We start from the raw sequence: 26,943 nt of genomic DNA, 5'->3' as shown, positions 1-26,943 counted from the left end.
ATTTCCTTTTTTATAAATAAAAGCTGCACTTTTGTAAAGGAGCAATTCTCCTCACGGAGACCAGGAAAAAAATATCCTCACAAGGTCAAAACTGTCACATATTACTATCATTATGGGACATTTGGTGCCCGTAATGAGATGCCCTGTCCTTCCCCACCCATCCACACACCCACACAATAATGCCAACAAAGACATTATGAAACAAGATGGAGTTCAAGAGCCCTGACTAACCAGCATGGCAGAGACAATAATAGTGCATCAAAGCCATCCTGGAGCAACTTGGGGGCCCATGCACAGCGGGTACAGCTGCTCAGCTGAAGTCATCGTGGCAGCTGCCCCCAAAACCTCCGATCCATTAGGGGCTCCTGAGAGGGGATTAAAAGCCTCGACCCTTGCAAGCTTTAGGCAGGGACTCCTTGTAATTTTCTCAGCTGATAGTTGAGCATTCTATTACCTTCACATAACCTTTCATTTTATGTTAATAGGTCGTACCATTTCGGGTGTTTTTTTTTTCTTAGCTATAAAAAAAAGCAAATGTTTCCTGTTATCATGGACAGTTTTTGGGAACTAGAAAACATTTTAAATGCCCACCAGAAATAATGCCACGTATATAGGGCTGTGCGACATGGGAAAAAAAATGAATATCCCGATAAATTTTCTCCATTTCACGATATACGATATATATCTCAATATATTTAAATCTCCTCTAAAGGACCCCATGAAATCTAACTTTTACTCTTTACTGCTTTCACTACAATCCCTGCAGATTAAATAACATTCTTGGTTAACTTTACAGGTGGTTTTCAACAACACATTTTAAAATTTCATGTTCGTGATTAATCACAATTGAATTGAAATAAGACTATTTTTATTCAACAAAGATGTGGCACAAACTGCAAAAACAATCTTGAAAATTGCAACAAAGGGGCAAAACAATACAGAGCTGCTCAGAGCTCAAACCAATAAAGTGCAAGCTCAACACTGAGAAAGACATTTAGCCTAAATAAGAAAAGTGCTCTTTCATTAAATTATTTAAAAAAAATAGATCTCCAAGCTATTAACCTGACTACTGAGAACCACGGGAACATTCACAATAGAGAGAGAGAGATTGAGGGAGAGAAGAGAGAGATCTGCAAAACATCATTTTTCTCTTTGCACACTTTTGAACTGAATGTTTTCTGGCTCTGCCTCTCAGATGTGTATAATTCCGGTATTGCCTTCTCTGTAAAACAGGGGTCATCAAACTGCGGGCCGACTCCGGCCCACCACCCCCCTTTGACCGGCCCCCCCAGCCCCTCTGCCCCCCACCACTTGAACCAGCCCTATGAGGCAATCCCCAAAAGTGGTCATAGCCTATTTTTTTTAAATTGCTTTTTGGCAAATAATAACATGTCTGCATCTTGTATTTTGTTGATTTTATCAATTAAAATTGATATTTAGTTATAAAATGAACTATTCATATTTTCCGAGTTTTCATCATATGCTCGTGATCAAGCAGTGACAGGCAGCGCACGCGCAGAGAACTGTCAGTGTTCAGGACAGCAAAATGGCTAGCGGTCAGCGAAAAGCTGACAGAGAGTGCAGAGTTTTTAAAGAACAGTGGACCACTGATTATTTTTTCGTTCAGTGTAAGGACCGTGCAGTTTGTCTTGTATGTAAAGAAAGTGTGTCGGTTTTCAAAGAATATAATCTGCGTCGTCACTACGAAACCCGCCTCAAAGAGTATGCTAGTTTGCGAGGGCAAACAAGAGAAGACAGGATTCGGAGGATGAAATGCGGACTGGCTGCACAACAGAATGTATTCCTTCGCCAAACCCAGATCAACCAGGCTGCTGTCCGAGCTAGCTATAAGGTAGCTCACCTGCTAGCTACCCATGGAAAGCCGTTTACTGATGGGGACTTTGTTAAAGTATGCATGCTTGCTGTGGCCGAGGAGGTGTGTCCCGACAAGAAGGATGCGCTCAACGCGGTGAGTCTCTCCACACCTACTACGACCAGGCGAACCGAAGATTTGGGGGACAACGTGTATGACCAGCTGAATGAGAAAGCGTCAGAATTCGAGTTTTTTGCTTTGGCCATGGATGAGAGCAATGACGTGCAGGACACAGCACAACTGCTGTGATCTATTGACCTATTGCTCATATTATTATAATTTCACTGTTTTTTTTAAATGTATTTATTTTATAGGCCTATTTATTTGACCTTTATTAAGTGCTGCACACAATTATTATTATTAATAATATCAACAGGCCTACCTACAATTTATAATTTTCCACTCACCTTTGCCAGTGTCAATCACCTCAACTAGGCAGATGTTTCTTACCTTGACAGCTTTGATGTTATTTTTATTAGAAAATAAATAAATGGAATATCTGTGGTATTTCAAATTAAAACAAAGTGTGAAGACTCGATTACTATTTTTGCAAACCACTAGTAAAGATAAACAAATATGTGCCAGGAATCAAGTGTTGATACAGTAGTGTGGATATAGTAGTGGGGATGGCTGTGCCAGGCTAGTAATCTCTACTACACAATGAGGCCTGCTGGTGGTCATATTTGTCTGGGTCATACAATTCTATGTTATGTAGCTGACCCGACCCCGGCCCCCCATCACAGTCAGGAACGACAATGTGGCCCCCAGAGAAAAAAGTTTGGTGACCCCTGCTGTAAAATGTCTGCGACCAGGCAACTCATATTTGGGATCGAGTGCGTTTAGTAATTGTTGGAAGCCTGGTTTTTCCACTATGCTAATCGGGATCATGTCTTCGGCAATGACGTTAGTGATTGTATCCGTTATAGCTCTCCATCTCTGACTCGTTTTCTCATATGGGGGGGCTTTGGAGAACGAGGCTGCTATGGTCATTTGTTTAGCTCGTGGGCAAGTCGTTTGGAGTTTAAGAGACTCTTCATACTGTACCGGGTGAGTTTTCAGGTGATGGAACAAAGAAAAGTGCTCTTTCATTAAATTATTTTAAAAAATAGATCTCCAAGCTATTAACCTGACTACTGAGAACCACTGGAACATTCACAATAGAGAGAGAGAGAGATCTGCAAAACATAATTTTTCTCTTTGAACTGAATGTTTTCTGGCTCTGCCTCTCAGATGTGTATAATTCCGGTATTGCCTTCTCTGTAAAATGTCTGCGACCAGGCAACTCATATTTGGGATCGAGTGCGTTTAGTAATTGTTGGAAGCCTGGTTTTTCCACTATACTAATCGGGATCATGTCTTTGGCAATGACGTTAGTGATTGTATCCGTTATAGCTCTCCATCTCTGACTCGTTTTCTCATATGGGGGGGCTTTGGAGAACGAGGCTGCTATGGTCATTTGTTTAGCTTGTGGGCAAGTAGTTCAGAGTTTAAGAGACTCTTCATACCGTACCGGGTGAGTTTTCAGGTGATGGAACATATTTGTAGTGCTGCTGCCTTTCGTGATGACAGGTTTTTTTGCACACTTTACAAACTGGCGTTTGCTGTTCCACGTCCTCCTCGCGATATCCAAAAAATGCCAGATGACTGACCCCTTACTAGTTCTTTTAGGAACCAATTCGTCCGCTGCCATTTTTAATTTGTCGCTGAAATTGACAGAGCTTACACGGTAGCCTATGCAGCACCAGCGATTGCTCGAACTGAGTCAGCGCTGTAAACCGAAACTAGAAAATCTTCCCGCTGGCAGTGTTGCCAGATACTGCTGACGTTTTCCAGCCCAAAATATGTTCAAAACCCGCCAAAACGCACTTAAAACCGCCCAATCTGGCAACACAACCGAAACTAGAAAATCTTCCCGGAATTTCCTTTCAGCACCGAGATGTCGCCCGGGATTGGTTGGCGAGTGCGTGACGTTATTGTTTTCTTTACCCCTAGGCAGCCTCTCACGTTACTGCCTGAGGGACAGGGAGAAAACCACCGGAAAAGGTTTTAAACAAACAAGTCGGAAGATGACCATAAAATACTCGATAGCTACGATATAATAATTTTATGTATCGCACACAGAATTTTCGGCGATATATTGAGTATATTCGATATATCGCACAGCCCTACACGTATATAAAGTATTTCCTCATGTAATGAACAAGCTTTATCGAAGATGGGTCAAAGTTTCCCAGAGTGGACTGCACCATATTACATATTACCACAGAGAATACTAAAAGATGGCTAATGATCTACTGTATGGCGCAATACAAACAGTCTATTCACTCGTGAGGATGTGCTCAATACCCACAATTCAGCCCCTTTTGTCTTACATTACACAAGGCTTATTTGAGAACAAAATAAAAGGATAATTAACTCAGTCTGGCTAATATAAAACTGACCCTGATAGAGGCCCACAGCAAGGCTCTCCATTTAGACTTGGCACTGCTTTCGATAGACATTTTCCGCCCTCAAATTAGAGGTTATTCGGTCCAGGAGATAGCACAGATCACTGTAAAAAAAAAAAAAAAAACATGGTCCTGTTCTATAATATCGAGTGTATTGTTTGTTTTTGTGATTACTTTATTAGGCTGAGAATGGTCTCAGTGCTGTGTTTTGAATAAAATGGCAAGGTTCAAATCTCTCTCAACAGGGATCAGGGTTCATGTACTCAAGAGTTCTGAGAGAAGGCTTATAGGATCACAAGACTTTCTCTGGTTCGCTACAGGGAGCCAGGCCAAATTAGGTCTCGATTAATTGGGCAGGCAGCCAGTTTACTCATGCGACACTCTCTGCTTTTCCAAAAGGGAGGGGAAAAAAAAAAAACAACAACATCCAGTGGATGTTACACCTGAGCAACGGCAATCAAGCTGCCCGTAATGATTACAGAGAGGTCGATCAAGTCTTTTAATAAGAATTGTGCCTATTAACAGGATTAAGTTAGTTCTGGTTGGCTGGAACAGTGAGGTTGTGATGAGAAACTGGAGCTCCACAAGTCTGATGAATAATGATCTTGCTTTAAAAATGGTCAGATTCAAATACTCCTAAGCTGGAGTGTATTATTAATCTCATCTCATCTCATTATCTCTAGCCGCTTTATCCTGTTCTACAGGGTCGCAGGCAAGCTGGAGCCTATCCCAGCTGACTACGGGCGAAAGGCGGGGTACACCCTGGATAAGTCGCCAGGTCATCACAGGGCTGACACATAGGCCAAGTTTACATTAGACCGTATCTGTCTCGTTTTCTTCGCGGATGCACTGTCCGTTTACATTAAAACGCCTGGAAACGCCGGGAAACGGGAATCCGCCAGGGTCCACATATTCAATCCAGATCGTGTCTGGGCCGGTGCTGTGTAAACATTGAGAATACGCGGATACGCTGTGCTGAACTCTAGCTGGTGTCGTCATTGGACAACGTCACTGTGACATCCACCTTCCTGATTCGCTGGCGTTGGTCATGTGACGCGACTGCTGAAAAATGGCGCGGACTTCCGCCTTGTATCACCTTTCATTAAAGAGTATAAAAGTATGAAAATACTGCAAATACTGCCCATTGTGTAGTTATGATTGTCTTTAGGCTTGCCATCCTTCCACTTGCAAGTGGTAAGTGACGCGCATGCCCGATATGCACTGGGATCACACACACAGCGGCTCAGTCCCGAATCACTGCTCGTGCGCTTCACTCGCGCGCTCTGTGAGCTGCGCAGGGCCGGAGTGCGCACCCTCCAGAGGGCACTCGCTGTTCAGGGCGGAGTGATTTGGAGCGCAGGATGCCTGCGGAGCCGAGCGTATCCGTGTATTGGCGTTCCTGTGTGCACGCGAATCGTTTTAAAAACGTTAATCTGATGATCCACTGATACGGTCTAATGTAAACCCTACCATCGACACAGACAACCATTCACACTCACATTCACACCTACGGTCAATTTAGAGTCACCAGTTAACCTAACCTGCATGTCTTTGGACTGTGGGGGAAACCGGAGCACCCGGAGGAAACCCACGCGGACACGGGGAGAACATGCAAACTCCGCACAGAAAGGCCCTCGCCGGCCACAGGGCTCAAACCCGGACCTTCTTGCTGTGAGGCGACAGCGCTAACCACTACACCACCGTGCAGCCTGTATTATTAATCAAACTATCTAAATCGAAAAATATCTAATCTCTAATACAAGGGCCAGATGGCACTGCATTCGTGGAATCACCCATACACCATCAAAAGACTCACCAATCACAATGAGGGTGTAGTTGATGTTGACGCTGCCGAAGCCGTTGGTGGCTTTACAGTTGAAAGTACCAGCATCCTCAGCCTCCACCTCTTTTATGCGCAGTGCTTGATGCGTGACCCTGAAGCGCATCCATCCGCTGTGGATATTGCGGCCATCTTTGCTCCACATGATGAGGGGCGGCGGGTCGCCTTCAACCGGACACTGGAGCTTCATGGTGCGTCCGATCCGCACCGTCTGCCGATGTACCACCTTCTCTGAAACACGGGGAGGACCTGAGAATATACAGGGTGTTTTCAAAACATTTGATATCATCTCACAATCTAATAACTTTGCCAATTCTCGTTCAACTGACCTCAAATTTTAACAGCGTGTGTGGAAACAGGTCAAAATTTTATGTTGTTTATCTTTCTAGGTACAGAAATGCCATTCACTGGAAAAGAAAAGGCGTCGAGTACGCTCGAACACAGTCGAACGAGACTGTGCAGCATGCATTTATGAGAGAATTCTCTAAAAGTGCCCCAACTGCAATGCAGATATGGACATGGCACAAAAAGTTCAAAGAGGAAGGCTGTCTGTGCAGGGCAAAAGGATCTGGCGACCACCAGCATCATCGGAAGAGACGGTCGAAGCCCCAAGAAGTCCATAAGAAGAGCGAGACTGTTACCGAAGACATGCTACAGCGTGTTTGGCAGGAGCTGGACGACCGACTTGACGCGTGCCGTGCCTATTGAAAATTTGTGAAATCGTTCACTTATCTTTGAATTTCTCATTCAAATTTTCAGGAATAAATCTTATATTGCTCAACATTAAAGGAACAGTCCACCATACTTCCATAATGAAATATGCTCTTCTCTGAATTGAGACGAGCTGCTCCGTACCTCTCCGAGCTTTGCGCGACCTCCCAGTCAGTCAGACGCGCTGTCACTCCTGTTAGCAATGTAGCTAGGCTCAGCATGGCCAATGGTATTTTTTGGGGCTGTAGTTAGATGCGACCAAACTCTTCCACGTTTTTCCTGTTTAGATTTTCTATGCTATGGAAAGTCCACACTATAATGACAGGCGTACTAACACCTTCTGCGCGCTTCGGCAGCGCATTGATACAGAGCTCAGATATCAATGCGCTGCCGAAGCGCGCAGAAGGTGTTAGTACGCCTGTCATTATAGTGCGGACTTTCCATAGCATAGAAAATCGCTACGTTTCAATTTGTGTAACTGAACTTGTTTCATATCACTGGTCATATAAACCTATGTAAACAGGAAAAACGCGGAAGAGTTTGGTCGCATCTAACTACAGCCCCAAAAAATACCGTTGGCCATGCTGAGCCTAGCTACATTGCTAACAGGAGTGACAGCGCGTCTGACTGACTGGGAGGTCGCGCAAAGCTCGGAGAGGTACGGAGCAGCTCGTCTCAATTCAGATAAGAGCATATTTCATTATGGAAGTACGGTGGACTGGTCCTTTAAGCCTGTTCAGTTTCATTTGCCTAGACTGTGTAGTTTCTGGGATATTTACATCTCAAATAATATCAATTTTTTTTTTAAACAGCCTGTACTTCAAACTGATTAACAATAGCTGAATTTCATACGGTAAAAGGCTGGTTTTCGAGGAACTGACAGATGAGTCTGCTGGTGCACTGATTGGGATACTGGGATAAGATGTGATATAAGCCTAGTTTACAAGCGTAGTAACCTAAGTACATTAACACAAGTGTGCTTTTCATGGCCAGTGTTTAAACAGAGGAAGCACAAACAGAGCTGATTGATGTCTCGTTTCGGTATCGAACGTTATCAGAAGACGTACTCCTACTTGTACTTAGTCTGAAATAAAAACTATTGATGCATCACTATCTAGACAGAGGCCTGGTTCTTGCGAATTTCCTTCGTACAAGCTCCTAGATGTAATAGACCTGTATCTCGCTTTACTGCCGCCGACACATGGTGCCATCTAATTTGTTCCTCTTCTGGAACCAGTATCCTCTTTCAAATCCTAACAACCTGAGAATGTCAGTGATGTGGTTAACATAAATACCCAGGACTACATCTTTAAAACCCCTGCCTGTTTTCATCTTCGAACGCATTACATCCAGCCTTATACACCAACCGGTGCACCACATCTTACGCGTGTTGAGCTCGGCTTAGTTTTAAGAAGCCTTGGCTCGGCTCAGCGAAAGAGGTTTCCCCTGGCCCACGCACAGCCTTGCTTACTCCCTGTTAAGAGACTCAAGGCAGGAAATTGATAGTGTCACTGTTTATGTCTGCAGGGAAATTGTAACCACAGTCCCTTGTCAGCCAGCCATGTCTCCCTGGCTTACTGCTCTACGGAGGCAGTGCCGTTTGCGCACTCCTTCGCTGGTGGCTTCTCCGTGGTTTTAAAAGGTCAAAACTTGTAAATACTCTCTACAATCATTGCTCTTAAGGCGGGGGGGCGGGGGACACCTTTAACGGGTGTTTATACAAGGATAATGCCTTTATACAAGGCTAATCTGATCCATCTGAATGTTTGACAGGAAAAGTGATTTGCACACGCACGGTTTTGCATGCAAGGCATGGTTGAGGATTTTTTGGTTTTGTTTTAACGCAATGCCTAATTAAAGAATGAACTGGGATTAAGAAGCAGCATTTATATTCTATCTCGTTAAAATATGCAGCCCTTTAAACGAATTGATTAAAGAAAAAAACCTTGCCAAAATATTATTAACGCCTCTTGGGAAAAATCTTAAACTGTGCTGTGAGAAAGCGATAATTCGCCGATTCCAGCATTCACGATCACTTAAATTCATGTCTATTGTCGACATGAAAAAAAAAAAAAAAGGACTGTTGAACCCGCAGCAAGGTGAGCGAGGCACCGCTGAATTTAATAAGCGTGACGGACCACATCGTACTACTGTTTCTCACAGGAGGAAGTGGGTAGCTGACATTTTGACAAATGGAGGCTCAAAGTGTGAAAAAGAAATTAGTCACAGGCAGGAATCTGATGTAACCCTCCTCTCCTCTTCTCTCTTTCACTCGGCAAATGGCTTTCTCATTAGACACAAACCTCAAGTAAACCTTCCTGGTGCGCCGTTCCCCCAGATTGAATTCTCATTCTCTCTGGAAGGCTGCACGCCCACTCTTCAGGCAGATTTACGAGCGCTTCGCTCCCGGCCTTCTGTTCGGGAAAGGCCTGTGGGTCAGACCCAAGACTTCTCCTCTGTATTGGGGCCCTGGGGCTGACAGCGTGGCGTGTTTCACAGATCAGAGGTGCACGGATGAAAACAAAAGGCCCCACACTTTCACGAGCTGCTCTCAATTCTCTTCTTCTGCCTCTGTCCCAGCACAGCGGCGATTAATGGACAAACCAGCGTACAGCTGTCTGGAGCTACCCGTGGCCCTTTTTCCCCCCCTCCCCTTGCAAATGGAATGTGAGACAGAAATATCAGGAGTGCATGACAGGATGAAGATTTTTTATGGTGCCAGAGTAAATCAGGCAAATCAATGAGTCTGTGGGGGGATAAACAAATAAGGTTTATATATCAAACCCGGTCAAATGCTGCATTGTGTGCATGTGTGTGTGGAGAAGGAATTAAGGCTGAGCAGGGAGGGAAGGAAGAACCGAAGGGCTAAGTCTTTTAAAGGCGATCTGTTTTGTCCATTTAACCTAAACACATTCCCTTCTGCTGCAGCTGACTGTGCAACAGCCTGCAGCACAATACGTTAGCAGGCGTCTCTTTCCATTTGGCCCTCTGTGCTGGGGATCGGTCTTAAAGATGCAGCCTCCCATATCTCTTTTAGCCTTTTATGGCCTGCTGGCTTAAGGTAGCCAAACATGCATGTCTGGAATGTCCACTAATGACAGAAATAAAGAAAGGCCAGGATCCAGCAAGAGGCCAACATGAGTAGCATTTCACCCCGTTTAACTCTCCGAAAGGAACCGGACTGAAAGATCCTTGCCAGAACTTTCCGTATCTCTTGTAATGCAAGTTTGTCCTTAAAAGTCTGAATGGAGGATTGAGCCAGAGATAGAGCTATTTGCCCTTAAAGAAATCTAATGCAAAATATTTTTGTTGGCAGTGTCATGATCACCGGAGACACTCCGGAGCTCAAAAGTACCTTTGATTAAACTTTCCTTAAAGTGCCAGGTTTTTTTTTTTTTTTCTTTTCACCTCCAGGAAGAGGCTTTGTGACAAAGGAGGAGATCCTTCTCCCTGCCTCAACTTCCTCTGGCTTTTTTTCCCGATATCGCTGTTGTGTTGCCAAGCCAAACGTTATTATTCACAAAAATGGAAGAACAACAGTATTAACAGCCTATTATTTGCAAACTTATTTGTAATACATACTTCAGATTGTTCTGATACAGACCCAAATCAAGTCACTTTTCTGGTGAACTGTACACAAGCTCCTCAGGTAACGTTTATACCGTATAACATGGCAAAGCATTACAGCAAATACTGAAGAAGTTACGTGCTTGAAGTCTCGTCTTAACGCTGAAGCAATTAGAATGAATCCGTGCCATTTACTGTAAGGATGGCATGCGGTCGGGCAAAACGCAGACGGGAGTGTAAATGAATTCCAACTATGATTTACGATATGCTTTCAAACCATCTGGATTTGCCTGCTATGATTTCCCAGGCTGACACAATAGGGCTGGGATTACATGAGCGCTCTTGCATCTGCAACTGTGCATAAAATGAAACCCAAGCTTAAGTGCGCGAGTCAGTCGGGACAAATCACCTTTATGTTTCCCCTTATTATTGTTGTTTCCTTAATGCCCATCAACTGCAATGTCTGGAGAATTTGTGCAACCCATAAATACGTGCACGCTCCAGACCCTGGTGAGTTTGAGGATCTAACTATGTCCTCCTGTGAGCTAGTGCTCACTTATTTATACCCCCGCTCCCACTTATATCAGAAGGCAAGCAATCGAAGGAATGAATGTTGACTTCAACAAAGAATTAACCCTGAAACAAGTAAGTAAAGAGCAGTGTAGTTTGTAGTTGCTGAGAAAAGTGATACGAAAATTTGGTAAATCCACCCTTTATGTTTCGTAAGTACATTCAGTCGGTAAACAGGAAGTCGACGTGCGACAGACCTGGAAACAGTACACACGGTATAGAACCCCAAGCTGAAGCTCACTACCAAATATCAAGCAGTTGTGATTTGTAGTTGCTGAGAAAAATGTCACGAAAACTTTGTAAAGCCACGCTATATGTTTCGTAAACGCATTCGGTCGATAAACAGGAAGTCGATGTGCGACAGACCTGAAAACGGTATACATGGTATAGAACCCCAAGCTGAAGTTTGGTACCAAGTGGCTATGATTTGTGGTTGCTGAGAGAAAGGGTGTTTCGGATGGACGGACGTAAGCCTCCTTCAGAGCAGGGGTATAATGACCGTTCCACAAGCTTCGGATATTCCAAACGGTTAACCAACGTGCGCCAAAGGTGGCGAGAAGCTAAAATCGAGTAGGGTGCAAAGAAAGCGCCTCTTGAAAAGTATGCAAGCTTGAGTAAGGGTTTCCTTCTGGGAAGTGTTGGAATGAGAGGGTTTTTGGGATGGTTCGTGTTGCCATCATGAGGTTCTGCGGGCCAACAGCTACATGGCGATTCCCAAACAGACCACCGTGGAGAGCGCCGAGCGTTTCGTCTTCTCGCTTCTGAAGACAAATGAAGTCCTTCACACACGCTTCATTTCAAATAAATACAATGCGCTAGGGAACGAAACTGGTCATTACGACGAGTGGGACCAGCTAGCGTTTATAGAAGGATTAGGACATCTATTAATCTGACATTAAAAAATGCACTAGTAGAGCACTTATAAAAATGAAAATGATCCATGTAAGGAAAGAGCAAAAATAAACTCGCATGGTTCAAATGGTATTTTGTGGTTTTCTCCGTAGAGTCTGTAATTCCTGGCCCGCTGTCATAATGCATTAAGAACCGTTTCCAAAACGAATTCTAGGGAGCATTGGGACAGACACTGGTATTGTATTAGTCACATTTCTGGTCAGTGTTAACTTATAAAATGTAGGTCAATTAACATATCAAGGAAGGTGTGTGCTCTGTCTCCAGCCCCATCAGAACAGTCCCTCAGCACTTGCTCTCATGCTCTCGGTCCTATGTTGCCTCGGGTGACAAGTCAGAATAATAACAATAATCCATTTACACACACCACACTAAAATTCTTCCAGACAGATAAAGAGCACCCATTTCCCCTGCTGTCAATAGGTCAATTGCTACCAATTGCTAAGCATGACAGTTAACACTACCCTGAGGCTCAGGGCTGGATATGTTTATACTAGTGTCTCTTCTTCAGACACCTTCCATTGTATTAATAGGTTTGATGGCAATTAGCTTATAAAATGTATATACAGAATTTCCCAACAGACACACACGTCTCTCCTACCCTGACAAAATGTCATCATTGATCTGATGTAAGAAAGATACAGAAGCAGCCAAAGAATTAGGATGTGATTTAGAGATGGTTAAATGACATGTGAGGCAGAACAATGCAATGCCATGAGATACAAGTATTATGCAAATTTATATTTATCATCTCCTTCATTGAGTCAAATAAGCATAGAAGCCACACCTCCATTATTGAGATGAACTAGTAAAGGCTACTGAAATTAACGAGCATAAGCCACTCCTCCATTACTGAAATTAACGAGCATAAGCCACTCCTCCATAACTGAAATTAACGAGCATAAGCCACACCTCCATCACTGAAATTAACGAGCATACGCCACTCCTCCATTACTGAAAATAACGAGCATAAGCCACTCCTCCATAACTGAAATTAACAAGCATAAGCCACACCTCCATCACTGAAATTAACGAGCATAAGCCACTCCTCCATCACTGAAATTAACGAGCATAAGCCACGCCTGCATTACTGAAATTAACGAGTATAAGCCATGCCTGCATTACTGAAATTAACGAGCATAAGCCACTCCTCCATTACTGAAATTAACAAGCAAAAGCCACTCCTCCATTACTGAAAATAACGAGCATAAGCCACACCTCCATAACTGAAATTAACGAGCATAAGCCACACCTCCATCACTGAAATTAACGAGCATAAGCCACTCCTCCATCACTGAAATTAACAAGCATAAGCCACGCCTGCATTACTGAAATTAACGAGTATAAGCCATGCCTGCATTACTGAAATTAACGAGCATAAGCCACTCCTCCATTACTGAAATTAACAAGCATAAGCCACACCTCCATTACTGAAAATAACGAGCATAAGCCACACCTCCATTACTGAAATTAATGAGCATAAGCCACACCTCCATTACTGAAATTAACGAGCATAAGCCACACCTCCATTACTGAAATTAACGAGCATAAGCCACACCTCCATTACTGAAATTAACGAGCATAAGCCACACCTCCATTACTGAAATTAACGAGCATAAGCCACGCCTGCATTACTGAAATTAACGAGTATAAGCCACGCCTGCATTACTGAAATTAACGAGCATAAGCCACTCCTCCATAACTGAAATTAACGAGCATAAGCCACACCTCCATAACTGAAATTAACGAGCATAAGCCACACCTCCATAACTGAAATTAACGAGCATAAGCCACACCTCCATTACTGAAATTAACTAACATAAGCCACACCTCCATTACTGAAATTAATGAGCATAAGCCACGCCTGCATTACTGAAATTAATGAGCATAAGCCACGCCTCCATGACTGAAATTAATGAGCATAAGCCACGCCTCCATGACTGAAATTAATGAGCATAAGCCACGCATCCATGACTGAAATTAATGAGCATAAGCCACGCCTCCATTACTGAAATTAATGAGCATAAGCCACGCCTCCATTACTGAAATTAATGAGCATAAGCCACACCTCCATTACTGAAATTAACCAGCACAGGTCATGCCTGCAATGTTGACATCAACAAGCATAGGCCACGCCTTGATTATTGATTGTAACCAGCACAGGGGCCACATCTCCATTACTGGAAATTGAAATAAAAAGATGACTCTAAGTTTTAAAATGCATGCAGTTGATAGATGAACTTCCAAGGCCTCCTGGGCTTAAGCACAGAAACCATTGTTACGAAGCGTTTTTTTTTTGTAAGGCGGTCGAGTGGTGGGAAAAGTGTGGTTTGGCTCGTGACTCGCTCTGCCACTACTCCTCAGAGGCACACACACACTGTTCTGGGAATCTCGGGACTAGAAGCCAGTAGGGTGTTGGGCGCTGAGCAGATCAAATTGCCACGCTGGCCAGTCAGCAAATTCCGCAAAGCTTTTAAAGTTCCAGTTGCTTTTTTGCCTTTCAGAGGGGCAGGGGAATGTACACGGATTGAGAACCCACAGTTACCCTACAATACAACTCATTCTTCGAAAACACTTCTTTGCTATTTGCTGTAATGCTGAAAATTGTAAGGGCGGTGACTGGTGACCGATCCAGATGCTGTTGTGTTATCGGATGAAGAGTTAAGTTTTGCTTCTAAACATCTGGCTCTGAATCCCATTTATTCTTTTACAAATTTCACTAAAGTGAATTATCAATAATTCAACACCTACCAAGAGGTTCAGTAGTAACAGCACAGGTTTTCCTGCAGACATGCGAAAGCAAACAATACCTTATACATGCCTGAAGGAGGGAGGGGGTTCGAGGCATATATTCTGCTGACATGAACAGACACTCATCATTACACAGCACTAATCAGCAACCTCACCCTGAAAGTAGAGCTGATTATCCTTTCTTATAGCCTAGTAAACTAGACCCACCCGCCTAGCGGCCAAAAATATTTTTGCCTACGAGTGGGTCTAGCCTCGCACCATATCAACAAAACACCCCGGGCATCAAATCGTGCCCGCCAATCACAACGCAAGGTTTTTGTTTGGATTCTTTGGGCGGGCTTTTGCTAGCCTGGGCCCGCCCATCCTAAGCGTGACGCAACACGAGGGCCTGCTGCGAGCTTAGTCTGGCCAGGCAAGCTATCTACAGCTCTTCCAAGCTCCCGAAAAATCGGGAGCCAATCAACTTTGAGCATCTCCAACGGCCCTGGGTAGAGGCGTGTTCAAGGCACTGACATAGTAGAACTGCGACCGGAAGCCATAGATTGTTTACAGAATCTATGCCGGAAGCGCTTCATTCACGCTTCCGCATCTATTACGCATAGATGCTGTATTGAAAGCATTCAACGGGAAGTTCTCATTGAAAACGGAGCAAAGAGCAGCCCTGGAGGTATTTATTGAAAGGAAGGACGTTTTCGCCTTGCTCCCGACCGGCTTCGGTAAGAGTTTAATCTACCAGTTAGCCCCGTCGCGTCGCATACGTCAGAGGAAAGAGTGATGTAATTGGTTTAAGCTTCGTCACAGCCTTTTCTGGCTTCGACCAGTAGCAAACCGAGGCATTTCAGGGAGGCGGGTCAACCACGGGCTCTGGGAAACGGTTGGGCTTAATATCTTGGCCAGACCAATAGCTCGGAGAGCTTTGAAGTCGCGTTAGCCAGGCTAGGCTTTTGCAGGAATGATGACAAGGCTGCGCGACGCTGGAGACAGCACAACAGGAAAGATGGCTACGGCTAGAGAACAGCGCACGTTTGACTCCGCTTTGGAATCAGTTTTAGAAGAATTAGACTTGGAGTTTTCGTTGAAACATGAGCAGGAAGAGGCTCTCCGCTCATTCCTTTTCAAGAAGGACATTTTCGCTGTTTTGCCGACCGGCTATGGCAAAAGTCTGATCTACCAGCTGGCTCCGCTCGTAGCCAAAAGGATGGGGCTAGTTTGTGCAGTACGAAGAATTAATAAACAGCTTTGAAACATTACTTTTTGATTGTTTCTTATTTTCCCGTTATTTTAAATTTAAGGGAAATTATTTCACCAAACACCACTAAATAAAAATAAAAACTCTCAGAAACAGTTTAAGCAAACCCTTGAAAAACACTTGAAAAAAAAAGTGTATGTTAAGTATGTGGTACAGACTCCAAACTTGTGGTCATTATCTCCAATCTTCTTAATATCTAGAACCTGTTTATTAATTAATACGCATTTTGAAAAATTATTTATTTCAAGGCCTCCCCCACTGCTTTCTGTCGCTCTGACTACGTCACAGTCACTGTTGCGCTGATTGGTCAGAGCGTTGGCCTATACGCACAGAGACAGTTTGAAAGACAACGGGTTGTTCCTCCCACACCCTTCGGAAATGTCTACGACCGAGGCCAGACTAAATATTCGCATTTAGTCTGGCTTGCCAGGCTACCTTTCTTAGACTCCTGGCTACAGATCACCTGCTCAAGAGCCTGAATTCTTTTTCTGTTTCTTATTTTTTTTTGTTTTTCATTTAGAAAGCTTGCTGGAACAGTTCACAAGGCATTCATGACACTAAAGTTGACTAGCTCTCGTTTTTTTTCCAGACCAAAAAAAAAACCATACATCATCTGGTTTAGGCCACACCCACTTTGGGTTTAAATCCAAATCCAGATACAGATATTCGGCGCACTACACGTACAGACAGTGGCCTTGCGTTACACCCCGATTCAGCCATGTTTGTCGAAACATGTACGTGTTTTACATGCTTATCGTTAAAATCTTTTACAGATCAGATTGAATCACATACCATGAGCAGTGCAACTTTTATGAGCGTACGATTTACGAGTGTCATGAGTTTGGAAACGCGGTTTCAGTGTTAAACTCCGCTGAGTGAAATCAAACTAGTTCCACGTTGTCAAAAACATCTATTTTTATGACAGCTGTAGTTATGATTTATTCACAAGATTTTTCTTTTGATTTAAAATAACCTCTGTGCTCTGCAAAAGGTGAACGGGTCATATAAACACAGATGTATGCGGGAAAAAGAATCATACTCTCATAGCATGCATGATCCCTAATCTGCTCATTTCTGATTGGCATCTCTTAGAATTTAAACACAGTTTTAACATGTACAAAAACAGTTTTCATCTCTGCTACAGTATACAACACTGCACTTATTTTAAAGCAGATGGAAAATTACATTCTGCTTATATAATGTAACGGATTAGAAACCATTCTTGTGTAAGCTTTGAAATGAAAACATCCTGCAGAGAGAGAGAGAGAGAGAAAAAAGTTCTGCTATATGTTAGAGTAATAAGACATGTCAAGAAAATGAAAGACGAGTCCTAACGTCATTAAAGCGACCAACCTGACTTAGTCCAGATTTCTTTTATCTAAAAGACATAAACTTTTGTACTACCTTGTAGAATAGCCACGGGTTGACTGGAAACAAAGGATCATCTGTCCTTCTAAATTAACCCTGATCATAAATGTCTTGTACAGCACCTGTCTTTTTTGGTACGAGAATGAATTAAAGGTAAAAAAAAAAAAAAAAAAAAATGAGACGTTGCAATAACGTCTGGAAAACAGTGCTGAAAAAGCAATGAAAAATAGTTTCAAAGGCATCGTCGTTGTTTATTTTTAAGCCGACAAGCCAAGAACCTGGAGGAGTTTTTAATGGACAACATACTTGCAGAGGTTATAAAGATTTTTATGGGAACTCAATGGATTTAAACTTGCGCTTGGATGACAATTATCCAGATGGATTGGAATTAAAACGAGGGCCTGAAAAAAAAAAAAGACAGAATTCCCAAATCCATGGTCGGTGCTGGAAAACCGGTGGGAAGATGAGATTTTTGTAGCATTCTGGGGGGAAAAAAAAAAAAAAAGGTGTTAAAGGACACAACTTGGGTTACACATGGCTGCTGCTGAGGATTTATGTTTCACAAAAGGGAGATTAAAATGATCGAGACCAGGAACAACGTTCACCTTGAATGGACTCCATGATAGTGGCGTCAGAGATGAAGATTTTGTCTCAGTTAGTAGAAGTTGTGGCGTTCCTGTAGCCGGGACGGCTTTTGTGTACGATCGTTAAGTTTGATCTCTGGTTTGTACAAGTGAGAACAAAAATGGACAGAGGAGCTTTATTTCGGCAGTACGGGGTGCAAAGTGCAAAGGAAACGGCTTTATATCATGCAAATGTACCAAGTCAGTGAAACATGGGTGCATGTGAGCCCTTTGGCAGTCCGGAGGCTAATTCCACTCGGCCGCTCAGACAAACAGCTCACACAGGCATGGAATGTGGGGCATGAGTATATAACAAACACACACACACACACACACACGTTTCTCTTACTATCCTTATGAGGACCTAAGAATGTAGTTAAATAATGCTATGCCTGCAGCAAAACCTAATCCCCACATTAACCTCAGTAACAAAAAGGAAACACTTAGCTTTTTTTAATAAGAGCGACAGTTTTTATTTAAAAATAAATAAATAAACAAACCACACACATCACACATTTTCCTCACCAGGTCCCACAAGGTTCTGTCAAAACTGTCAGATATTCCTATCCTTGTAGAGACATTTTGTCCCCACCAAGATACCGTATAACCACACACACACACACACACACTCTCTCTCTACCATACAACAAAATGGGAAAAACAAAGCACTATAAATGTCTGCCTAGTCCACCGCAGACTGCGCCCTCGTCTTCGGCATCGATGCTCTGGACCCTTTTACAATCCTGCTGGGTTTTTTTGGGTTTTTTTCCTACTGTAAACTCGCCAACTATTACGGTATTGTTAACAACAACTTCATCTGAAACCAGCAAAAGAAGAAGACGGACAGCATGGCTCACGTGGCCTATCGTTGCGAAAGATGTGCCTTTGGTTTAAATTATAGCTTGAGGTCAGGACAGAGGTCAAGGTGAGGATTAGGATAAATACCAGAGAAACAGGAGCGATGACAAGAGTTTGAAGGAGCCGGAAAATGTCTTTAAGTAGACGGCATGTGCTAATGGAAAAAGAAACGCTAAGAGTAGATGCCATGTGCTGGTGCACTCAAATTTCAAAACGAGTGCATGTCACGTCAGAGAGAGAGACTTGCAGATGAAATGTGTATTGAAAACGAAGGCGAAGAACAAACAGTCTGCCATGTCGAATGCACGGCATATCTCCAGAGCTAATGTTTAACTGCAGCTGCCTCCTGTGTGCTGATAAAAACCGGTGTGTGTTCGGCTGCTCGCACTCCTCCGTGGCCTTATCCGGCACGCAGGTCACTGCCTCTCGTCCTGATAGGTGGCTAGCACCTGCAATAGCTCTCTCATGTAATCAACTGTCAATATTTGATTACTCGACACCCTGCGTTTGTCCTGCAGAAATTAAACACAGGTTAAGTGCAAGGCCTCAGCGGCTTATACAGCCGGCGGGGCTTTATCTGTGCCAAAGCAACAACCTTGAGATAAACAACAGTTTGCTTTTGGCGAAGTTTCCCAAGGAGGTACGAGATAGACTTTGCGATACTCAAGGTCTTAAGAAAGGTCCGTATTTTTACAAAGAAGGAAAAACAAGGAAGCTATTATGATAACGTGAAAGGCTGTATCAAGACATGCCTACACCGCTTGCCTTTGCCGCTAAAACTCGGCTGTAAGCATTTCACATCGACCTCGCCTCTTAAAAATTAATTAATAACAACTTTCAAAGAAGAAAATGATGCCAAACAATTAAATAATCTTCTGTTCCATACCATACCATACCAATAATTACATACCAAGACAAAATGTCTATTTTGTTTCATTCATTTAAAACTCCTCTTTCCATGGGTGGAGTAATTGTACTCCGTTACGTATTGTATTGGTGTATTTATACTTTACATCATCAGCATTATTGAAAATGAATATGTATTCACATATCCAGGTATTTAAAAAAAAAAACTCTTTTGACTCTTTACATTTTTTTAATTTATTTATAGTTCCAATAGCTAACAAACTGCCGAGCCATGTTATATTCTAGCTAATGATCCATATTGGATGTTGACATGATATTTGACTTCTGATTAATTCATTAGCAAACGACACAGCACGAGTCATGCATACGACCAGCAGAACCTAAAAATGGGGTAGTTTCTTTCCTAATAAAGTCTTAGTAAACGTAAGAAAAAAGTTACTTTCGACATGAAAACATGACGTTAATAATTAAATACGCAAGACCTGAATATGTTTAAAAGTAGCAACATTCCCCCCCCCCCGTTTTGACGGGGCGCTTTTACTTTTGAGTAAAATTGACACACTATCTACACTCACTGGACACTTTATTAGGAACACCCAACCCATCCACCTGCTGTTTGATGCAGTTCTCTAATCAGCCGATCCCTTGACAGCAGCACGATGCATGAAATCATGCAGATACAAATCAAGAGCTTCAGTTAACGTTCACTTTAAACATCAGAACGGGAAAAATTGTAATTTTTTTTTTTTAACTTTCACTGTGGGGCGGCACGGTGGTGTAGTGGTTAGCGCTGTCGCTTCACAGCAAGAAGGTCCGGGTTCGAGCCCCGTGGCCGGTGAGGGCCTTTCTGTGTGGAGTTTGCATGTTCTCCCCGTGTCCGCGTGGGTTTCCTCCGGGTGCTCCGGTTTCCCCCACAGTCCAAAGACATGCAGGTTAGGTTAACTGGTGACTCTAAATTGACCGTGAGTGTGAATGGCTGTCTGTGTCTATGTGTCAGCCCTGTGATGACCTGGCGACTTGTCCAGGGTGTACCCCGCCTTTCGCCCGCAGTCAGCTGGGATAGGCTCCAGCTTGCCTGCGACCCTGTAGAACAGGATAAAGCGGCTAGAGATAATGAGATGAGATGAGACTTTCACTGTGGCATGGGTGTTGGTGCCAGATGATACTCAGGTTTGAGGATTTCGGAAACTGCTGATCTCCTGGGGGGTTACACACACAGCAGTCTCTAAAGTTTACTCAACTCAGCATGGTGCGAAAAACAAAAAGCATTGAGTGAGCGACAGTTCTGTGGGTGGAAACAAACGTCTTGTTGATAAAAGAGGTCAGAGGAAAGCGGCCAGGTTGCGTCGAGCTGCCAGGAAGGATATAGCAACTCATATAATCGGTCTTTACAACTGTGCTGAGCAGAAAAGCATCTCAGCATGCAACAGCAGAAGGCCACATTGGGTTCCAGTCCTACAGCTAAGAACAGGAATCTCATCTCATCTCATTATCTCTAGCCGCTTTATCCTTCTACAGGGTCGCAGGCAAGCTGGAGCCTATCCCAGCTGACTACGGGCGAAAGGCGGGGTACACCCTGGACAAGTCGCCAGGTCATCACAGGGCTGACACAGAGACAAACAACCATTCACACTCACATTCACACCTACGGTCAATTTAGAGTCACCAGTTAAAGGGGAACAGAGGGCAATATATAGAGTAAATATAACAATAAAACACACATTAACGAACCTTATTCAAGACTTACAAAAGTTTTTTGTTCTAAGGTTGGAAAGTTATAGTGTTTTGAAAGTAGCTCGAGCAAACTATTTCCGCAGTTTGAACAGCCCGCCGTGATATTAATTTTATCCAATCAGAATGCACGTTCATTTTCTCTGCGTAACACTCATGGCGTATGTATGTGCCCAGTTGTGTTGGCTCATTGAGGTTGGGAATAGCACGTGTGAATCGGAAAGTAGGATGAATTGTAAGTGATCGGCTACACAATGCCACAGTGTGTTGCTTTCGGGTGTAATAACAGGACCGATGGAAAGCATAACGATCCTCCAGACGTGTCTTTTGCGGGATCTCTTCGTATGATTCGACAGAGCTGTCGCTTTCACTTGATGCGCCCGACGCCATGATTACACGCTTCTCTCCTAGTGCAGTGGGTAGGGCTGACGTCACGGTCTTTTAAAAATGGCGACTCTTGTGCCGTTTAGCGTACCGACTATTATATTTACAATTACCAAGATATTTCGTCGTTTTCTAGTATATAAATTTGATAGAATACGTTACTTTGTCACATCAGCAACTGTATATATTATATTTGGTACCCCTTTAACCTAACCTGCATGTGTTTGGACTGTGGGGGAAACCGGAGCACCCGGAGGAAACCCACGCGGACAACATGCAAACTCCGCACAGAAAGGCCCTCGCCGGCTACGGGGCTCGAACCCGGACCTTCTTGCTGTGAGGCGACAGCGCTAACCACTACACCGCCGTGCCGCCCCAAGAACAGGAATCTTAGAATCAAAAACAAGTTCCTACGGTACTAAAGTGGCCAGTGAGTGTACAGTATACGTAAACTAACGTATCTGTTAATTTCTCATTATTTTTCCACCCTTGCTTATTTCCTTAGTTCTCAAATCAGGGTATGTGAAGCATAGCCAGCAGCCTTTGTGATTTTCTAATTTTGTTACAGTGGTGGAACTCATGACCCAACTATTATCAAAGTGATTATGTCGATAAATAATATTAAACTGGAATGTAATGACAATTTTAATTTAAAAAAAAAAGGATGAAAAGTTCAAGGAAAAACAAAACAAAACCTCTTATCCTGATAAACAGCCAATTTAAATAACAAGCCGAATTTTTTCAAAATAGTTCATAAAATAAATGTCCTGAGGGGGTCTGGGAATATTTTTTCCCAGTCCTTGACTGTAAAAATGTTTGAGAATCAGCGTCTTATTTTACCTTTGGGAAACACAGCTGGAGCTGTTGCACTGCAGGCCCTGATGACTTTGGGGCATCTATTAAAAACACATTCCCTCTTAACAATAGGCAGCTAGCGTGACCCGATATCTTAATCCAATACAATTAGCCTTAGCTTTCAGAGGTACCTCAGGCTAGACTAGAGAAAGCGATTTGCTGCTGCACGTACAACTTTCAGCTGCCATTCATGCCCTGTGCCGGAATCTTTCTTCTTTCTTGATCCTACTCCTTTCCTCCTTTGCTCTTTCAGCCTCCCACATTCCACGCCGTGCCTCAGCCATGACTAACTCGATTTGCTCTGCGCAGGTCTCTGTAAGAAAAGGTTTCGTCCGCACGTTCACAGTGGAAACAAACTGACATATAATACTGAGGTATAATGTTGACTGGGACATTTGGTCATACAGTCTTGAAGTTGTAAGAAAAGTTATTAGCCTGGTCACGGGGAGAGCTGGAGAACATTCCAGCCTGAGCTCTCGAAAATCAGAAATTGGCAGCTGTACATAGATACAGCAGTGATGTTTTGACATTTGGGCTGTGTGCCAGGTACAGGCTTGCATATGTTCTTAATGCACACGTATAAAATTATTCAAAGGCCTTGTGTTATTTTGAGATTTAAAACAGGGAATGGCGAGGTGATGCAAGAATGTTTTTGAGGAAGGCATTTACAGCTCTAGGTTTTCAGAAGGGGCCCTGGATACGTGAGGTACCTGGATAAAATTACACATGTAGCACTTCCATCAGAGCGCCGCCTGGCTCCCATCCCCCGGTTTCGCCTCGTATTCATTGTGGCGCCACGGGAGAAGAATACCCTGACCCGAGAACCGAGGCCAGACCCTACAAAGTGTCCATTGAAAGTCGCACCACTCACGTGGCCGGCAATCCTGGAAGATTGTCTCTAATGAATCAGTCGTCGTAGCACTTGTACCTGTCAGTACACGCTGAATGTTGCCCCTTTGCGCTGCACAGATCTTCGGTCCGCCTTTACAGTTATTTCTCTTTCCACAGCCGTCACTTAAGGGGTCACTCTTCTGCCTGTATAACTCATCGTTTTCTCGTCTCCCTTTCCTCTCAGCGTATGACGATCATGACCAAGCGAGTGAGCCAGGAAATGGCTAAGCCGTTATATAAGCCCCAAGAAGGAGCTTAGTAAGAGAATGGAACTGGGCCACAAATCACATTTTGTTGACTTTTGGAAAAAAAAAAAAAAAGCATGAAACCAAGAACAGCATTCTGCACCATTTCTGATATTTAAATAAACAGTTAAAAAGAAAAAAAAAAATCAAAGAATTATAGCATTAACGATATCTAAATAATCTTGCATATGTGAGTGACATCATTTTTAATTTAATTTAATTTATTTGGTGTATTTTAGGGGTGGCACGGTGGTGTAGTGGTTAGCGCTGTCGCCTCACAGCAAGAAGGTCCGGGTTCGAGCCCCGTGGCCGGCGAGGGCCTTTCTGTGTGGAGTTTGCATGTTCTCCCCGTGTCTGCGTGGGTTTCCTCCGGGTGCTCCGGTTTCCCCCACAGTCCAAAGACATGCAGGTTAGGTTAACTGGTGACTCTAAATTGACCGTAGGTGTGAATGTGAGTGTGAATGGTTGTCTGTGTCTATGTGTCAGCCCTGTGATGACCTGGCGACTTGTCCAGGGTGTACCCCGCCTTTCGCCCGTAGTCAGCTGGGATAGGCTCCAGCTTGCCTGCGACCCTGTAGAACAGGATAAAGCGGCATGAGATAAGATGGTGTATTTTTCATTTTCTTTTTCCCATCTTGTTTCCTGTTGACCCATGGCTCTTAGGTTGACTAATCTGCGAGGTTAAATTTGTCCTGATTCAAGCAAATTAGCTGTCAGGCAAATTTATTTTCATGGAGTCTGCGAAAGAGCGAGAGAGAAAGCTAAAGGAGAGACCTCTTTTTCAAGCAAAGCGAAGCAAAGTTGTGTCGTGCAGGGTTTTTTTCTAGAAAAATTTAGTATGAGGGCGCTCACCATGGCGAGGGAGCGAAGCGGGGGGGGGGATGGTGCCGGTTGTCCCCCCCCCACCGTGTGAAGCCTTTGAAAAATGCTCCAATGGGACATTCTGAGGCTGAGAGGGAAATTGTAACAAATTGCCTGTCAACACTGAAAAAGAAAGAAGTAATCTTCTTCTGCCCCGGACAGTCTTTGGCTTTCTTCCGTTTCGTGCCGCGGGATGACATCTTTAAATGCCCAAGTGTCAACAAAAACAACTCGCGAACTACTTCTGTCAAAAGCTCCCGCGCCGGTGGGTGAAAGGTCATTCAGTCTCGAGAAATCTCGCTCTACAAGTCAGCTGACCTTGTATGTAACCCATGTCAAATCTTGCGAGAGCAGCCGCGACAAGTAAACAACTAAACAACATGGCGCCTCAGTCTGGAAAACGCCAATTCGGATTGTTTTTGCACCGTCTGGCGGTGTATCTACTATGATTGGAATATTTTTGGAGCAATTATAACGTATTTGATGATCAGACACATTGTCACGTAGTGTTGCTGGGATGTTTTCACGGAGTCGGTAAGGGGGCGCACGCCGAGCGTAAGAGGGCGCAGCGCCCCTGTTCCCCCGTTTAGACCAAAGCCTGTTGTGTAAAAAGCCTATATAGTTGTGCTTTAGTGGACGATGAAGTTGAGGTTGCATAATTGACAAAGGCACGTGTTAGCACAGAGCTCATCTCATGTCAGGCCAGATCTTTCATGGGGATGAGAGACATACTTGAGCCAGCAGCAGATGAGGACTCCCACAGGTGCAAGCGCATTCATTCCAGAACTTTCTTTCCCGGCACTGGAGGACAGACAGGACTGCACGATTTCTGCGGATGCCATTTGTGTGGTGTGTGTTTCCCATGGCCAAAGTATAAGCTCCGTGTTTGTGGACTGGTAAAGCTGATCCAGTGCCAGAACTATGCGGCTCTCACACTCATGCTTGCCATCGTGTCGGATTCCCAGGGGCCCGAGCCACTCCCACAACTCTCACACACTTTACACATTCCAACTGCTGGGCTGTGACCTCAACAGCTGGCTATCCTTTTCAATGGGACGACAGACGAAAAACTGAGAAGCCACAGACGGTCGAGGTTCACCGCGCCACACCATTACCAGTACTGAGAACAAACAAACAAACAAACAATTCCTGATTTTGAACTATTCAACATAAAAAGCATTACAAAAAAAAAAAAAGAGACACCATTAAAACAATTACAAACAGGTGGCTTGGCGTTGTTAACACGTATGCATCCATGAAAAACGAAAAACACCTGGCATGCAGAAAAGTGGTTTCAACCCTCTGTTTTGCAATGCCGTGGAAATCTCCACCAGATGATTAAGGTCAATCAACGTTGCTATGTATGCATGTATTCTGAGGATGTACAGAGATGCTATGGCCTTCAAAAGGATATGCCTGGAATGGATGACTAGATCATGATGTTTATAGAACAAAAAGACAACACGGCATTACCAGGGGCAGTAGGTTACATTCCCAATAGGCCTAAAAACGTTGTGCAAATAGCCGAGAGAGCATAGCACAAGCGCTGCTTCTACAACGTAACAGTCTGGAGCCGATACCGTTGGTTTATGTTTCCAGAAGTCTAAAAAAAAAAAAATGAACGAGGCTTCTACAAGAACCTGAAATACTGCACTTCTGAATTACAGAGGTGAGGCACAAGCCTGTAGAATGTTTTGCTGTGGTGTATATACCTAACCGTACACTCACCGACTACTTTATTAGGAACACCCAACCCATCCACCTGCTGTGTTATACAGTTCTATAAATCAGCCGATCCTTTGACGGCAGCACGATGCATCAAATCGTGCGGATCAAGCGTTTCAGTTAAAGTTCACTTCAAACGTCAGAATGGAAAAAATTGTGATCTCAAAGTGTGACTTTCACTGTGGTGCCTAATGGACTGGTCTGAGTATTTCAAACCTGCTGATCTCCTCGGGGTTTTCACCCACAATGGTCTCTAGAGTTTACACAGACAGAATGGTGCGAAAAACAAAAAACACCGAGTGGGTGGAAACGCCTCGTTGATAAGCGAGGTCAGAGGAAAACGGCCAGATTGCTTCGAGCTGCCAGGAAGGATATCGCAACTCCTAGCAGCTCTTTACAACCGTGGTGAGCAGAAAAGCATCTCGGCATGCAACGGCAGAAGACCACATTGGGTTCCAGTCCTGCCAGCCAAGAACAGGAATCTTAGAATCAAGAACAAGTGTCCAATGAATTGGAAAATCTTCATTTGACAAATCCGTTCAAAAGATTCTCCAGTGCCACCGAAAATTGCTATGAATTCTGTGGCAGTGTCAGAAACGTGCTGCTGCGCTCATCTCT

At 43.7% G+C, this 26,943-nt stretch overlaps 1 protein-coding gene across 1 annotated transcript in view; it reads right to left on the bottom strand.

The window, feature by feature from the left end:
* The window catches only part of fgfrl1a (fibroblast growth factor receptor like 1a), an 85,857-nt gene that overhangs the window by 47,190 nt on the left and 11,724 nt on the right, over nt 1-26,943 (bottom strand). The window contains exon 3 of the mRNA XM_060927395.1: nt 6,137-6,409. Within this exon, the coding sequence (XP_060783378.1) occupies nt 6,137-6,409 (273 nt within the window). The remainder of the gene's footprint in view (nt 1-6,136; nt 6,410-26,943) is intronic.

Source organism: Neoarius graeffei, chromosome 8 (assembly GCF_027579695.1).
Source record: "Neoarius graeffei isolate fNeoGra1 chromosome 8, fNeoGra1.pri, whole genome shotgun sequence".
NCBI classification, from domain to species: Eukaryota; Metazoa; Chordata; class Actinopteri; order Siluriformes; family Ariidae; genus Neoarius; species Neoarius graeffei.
This window is presented reverse-complemented; position numbering and strand designations above follow the sequence as displayed.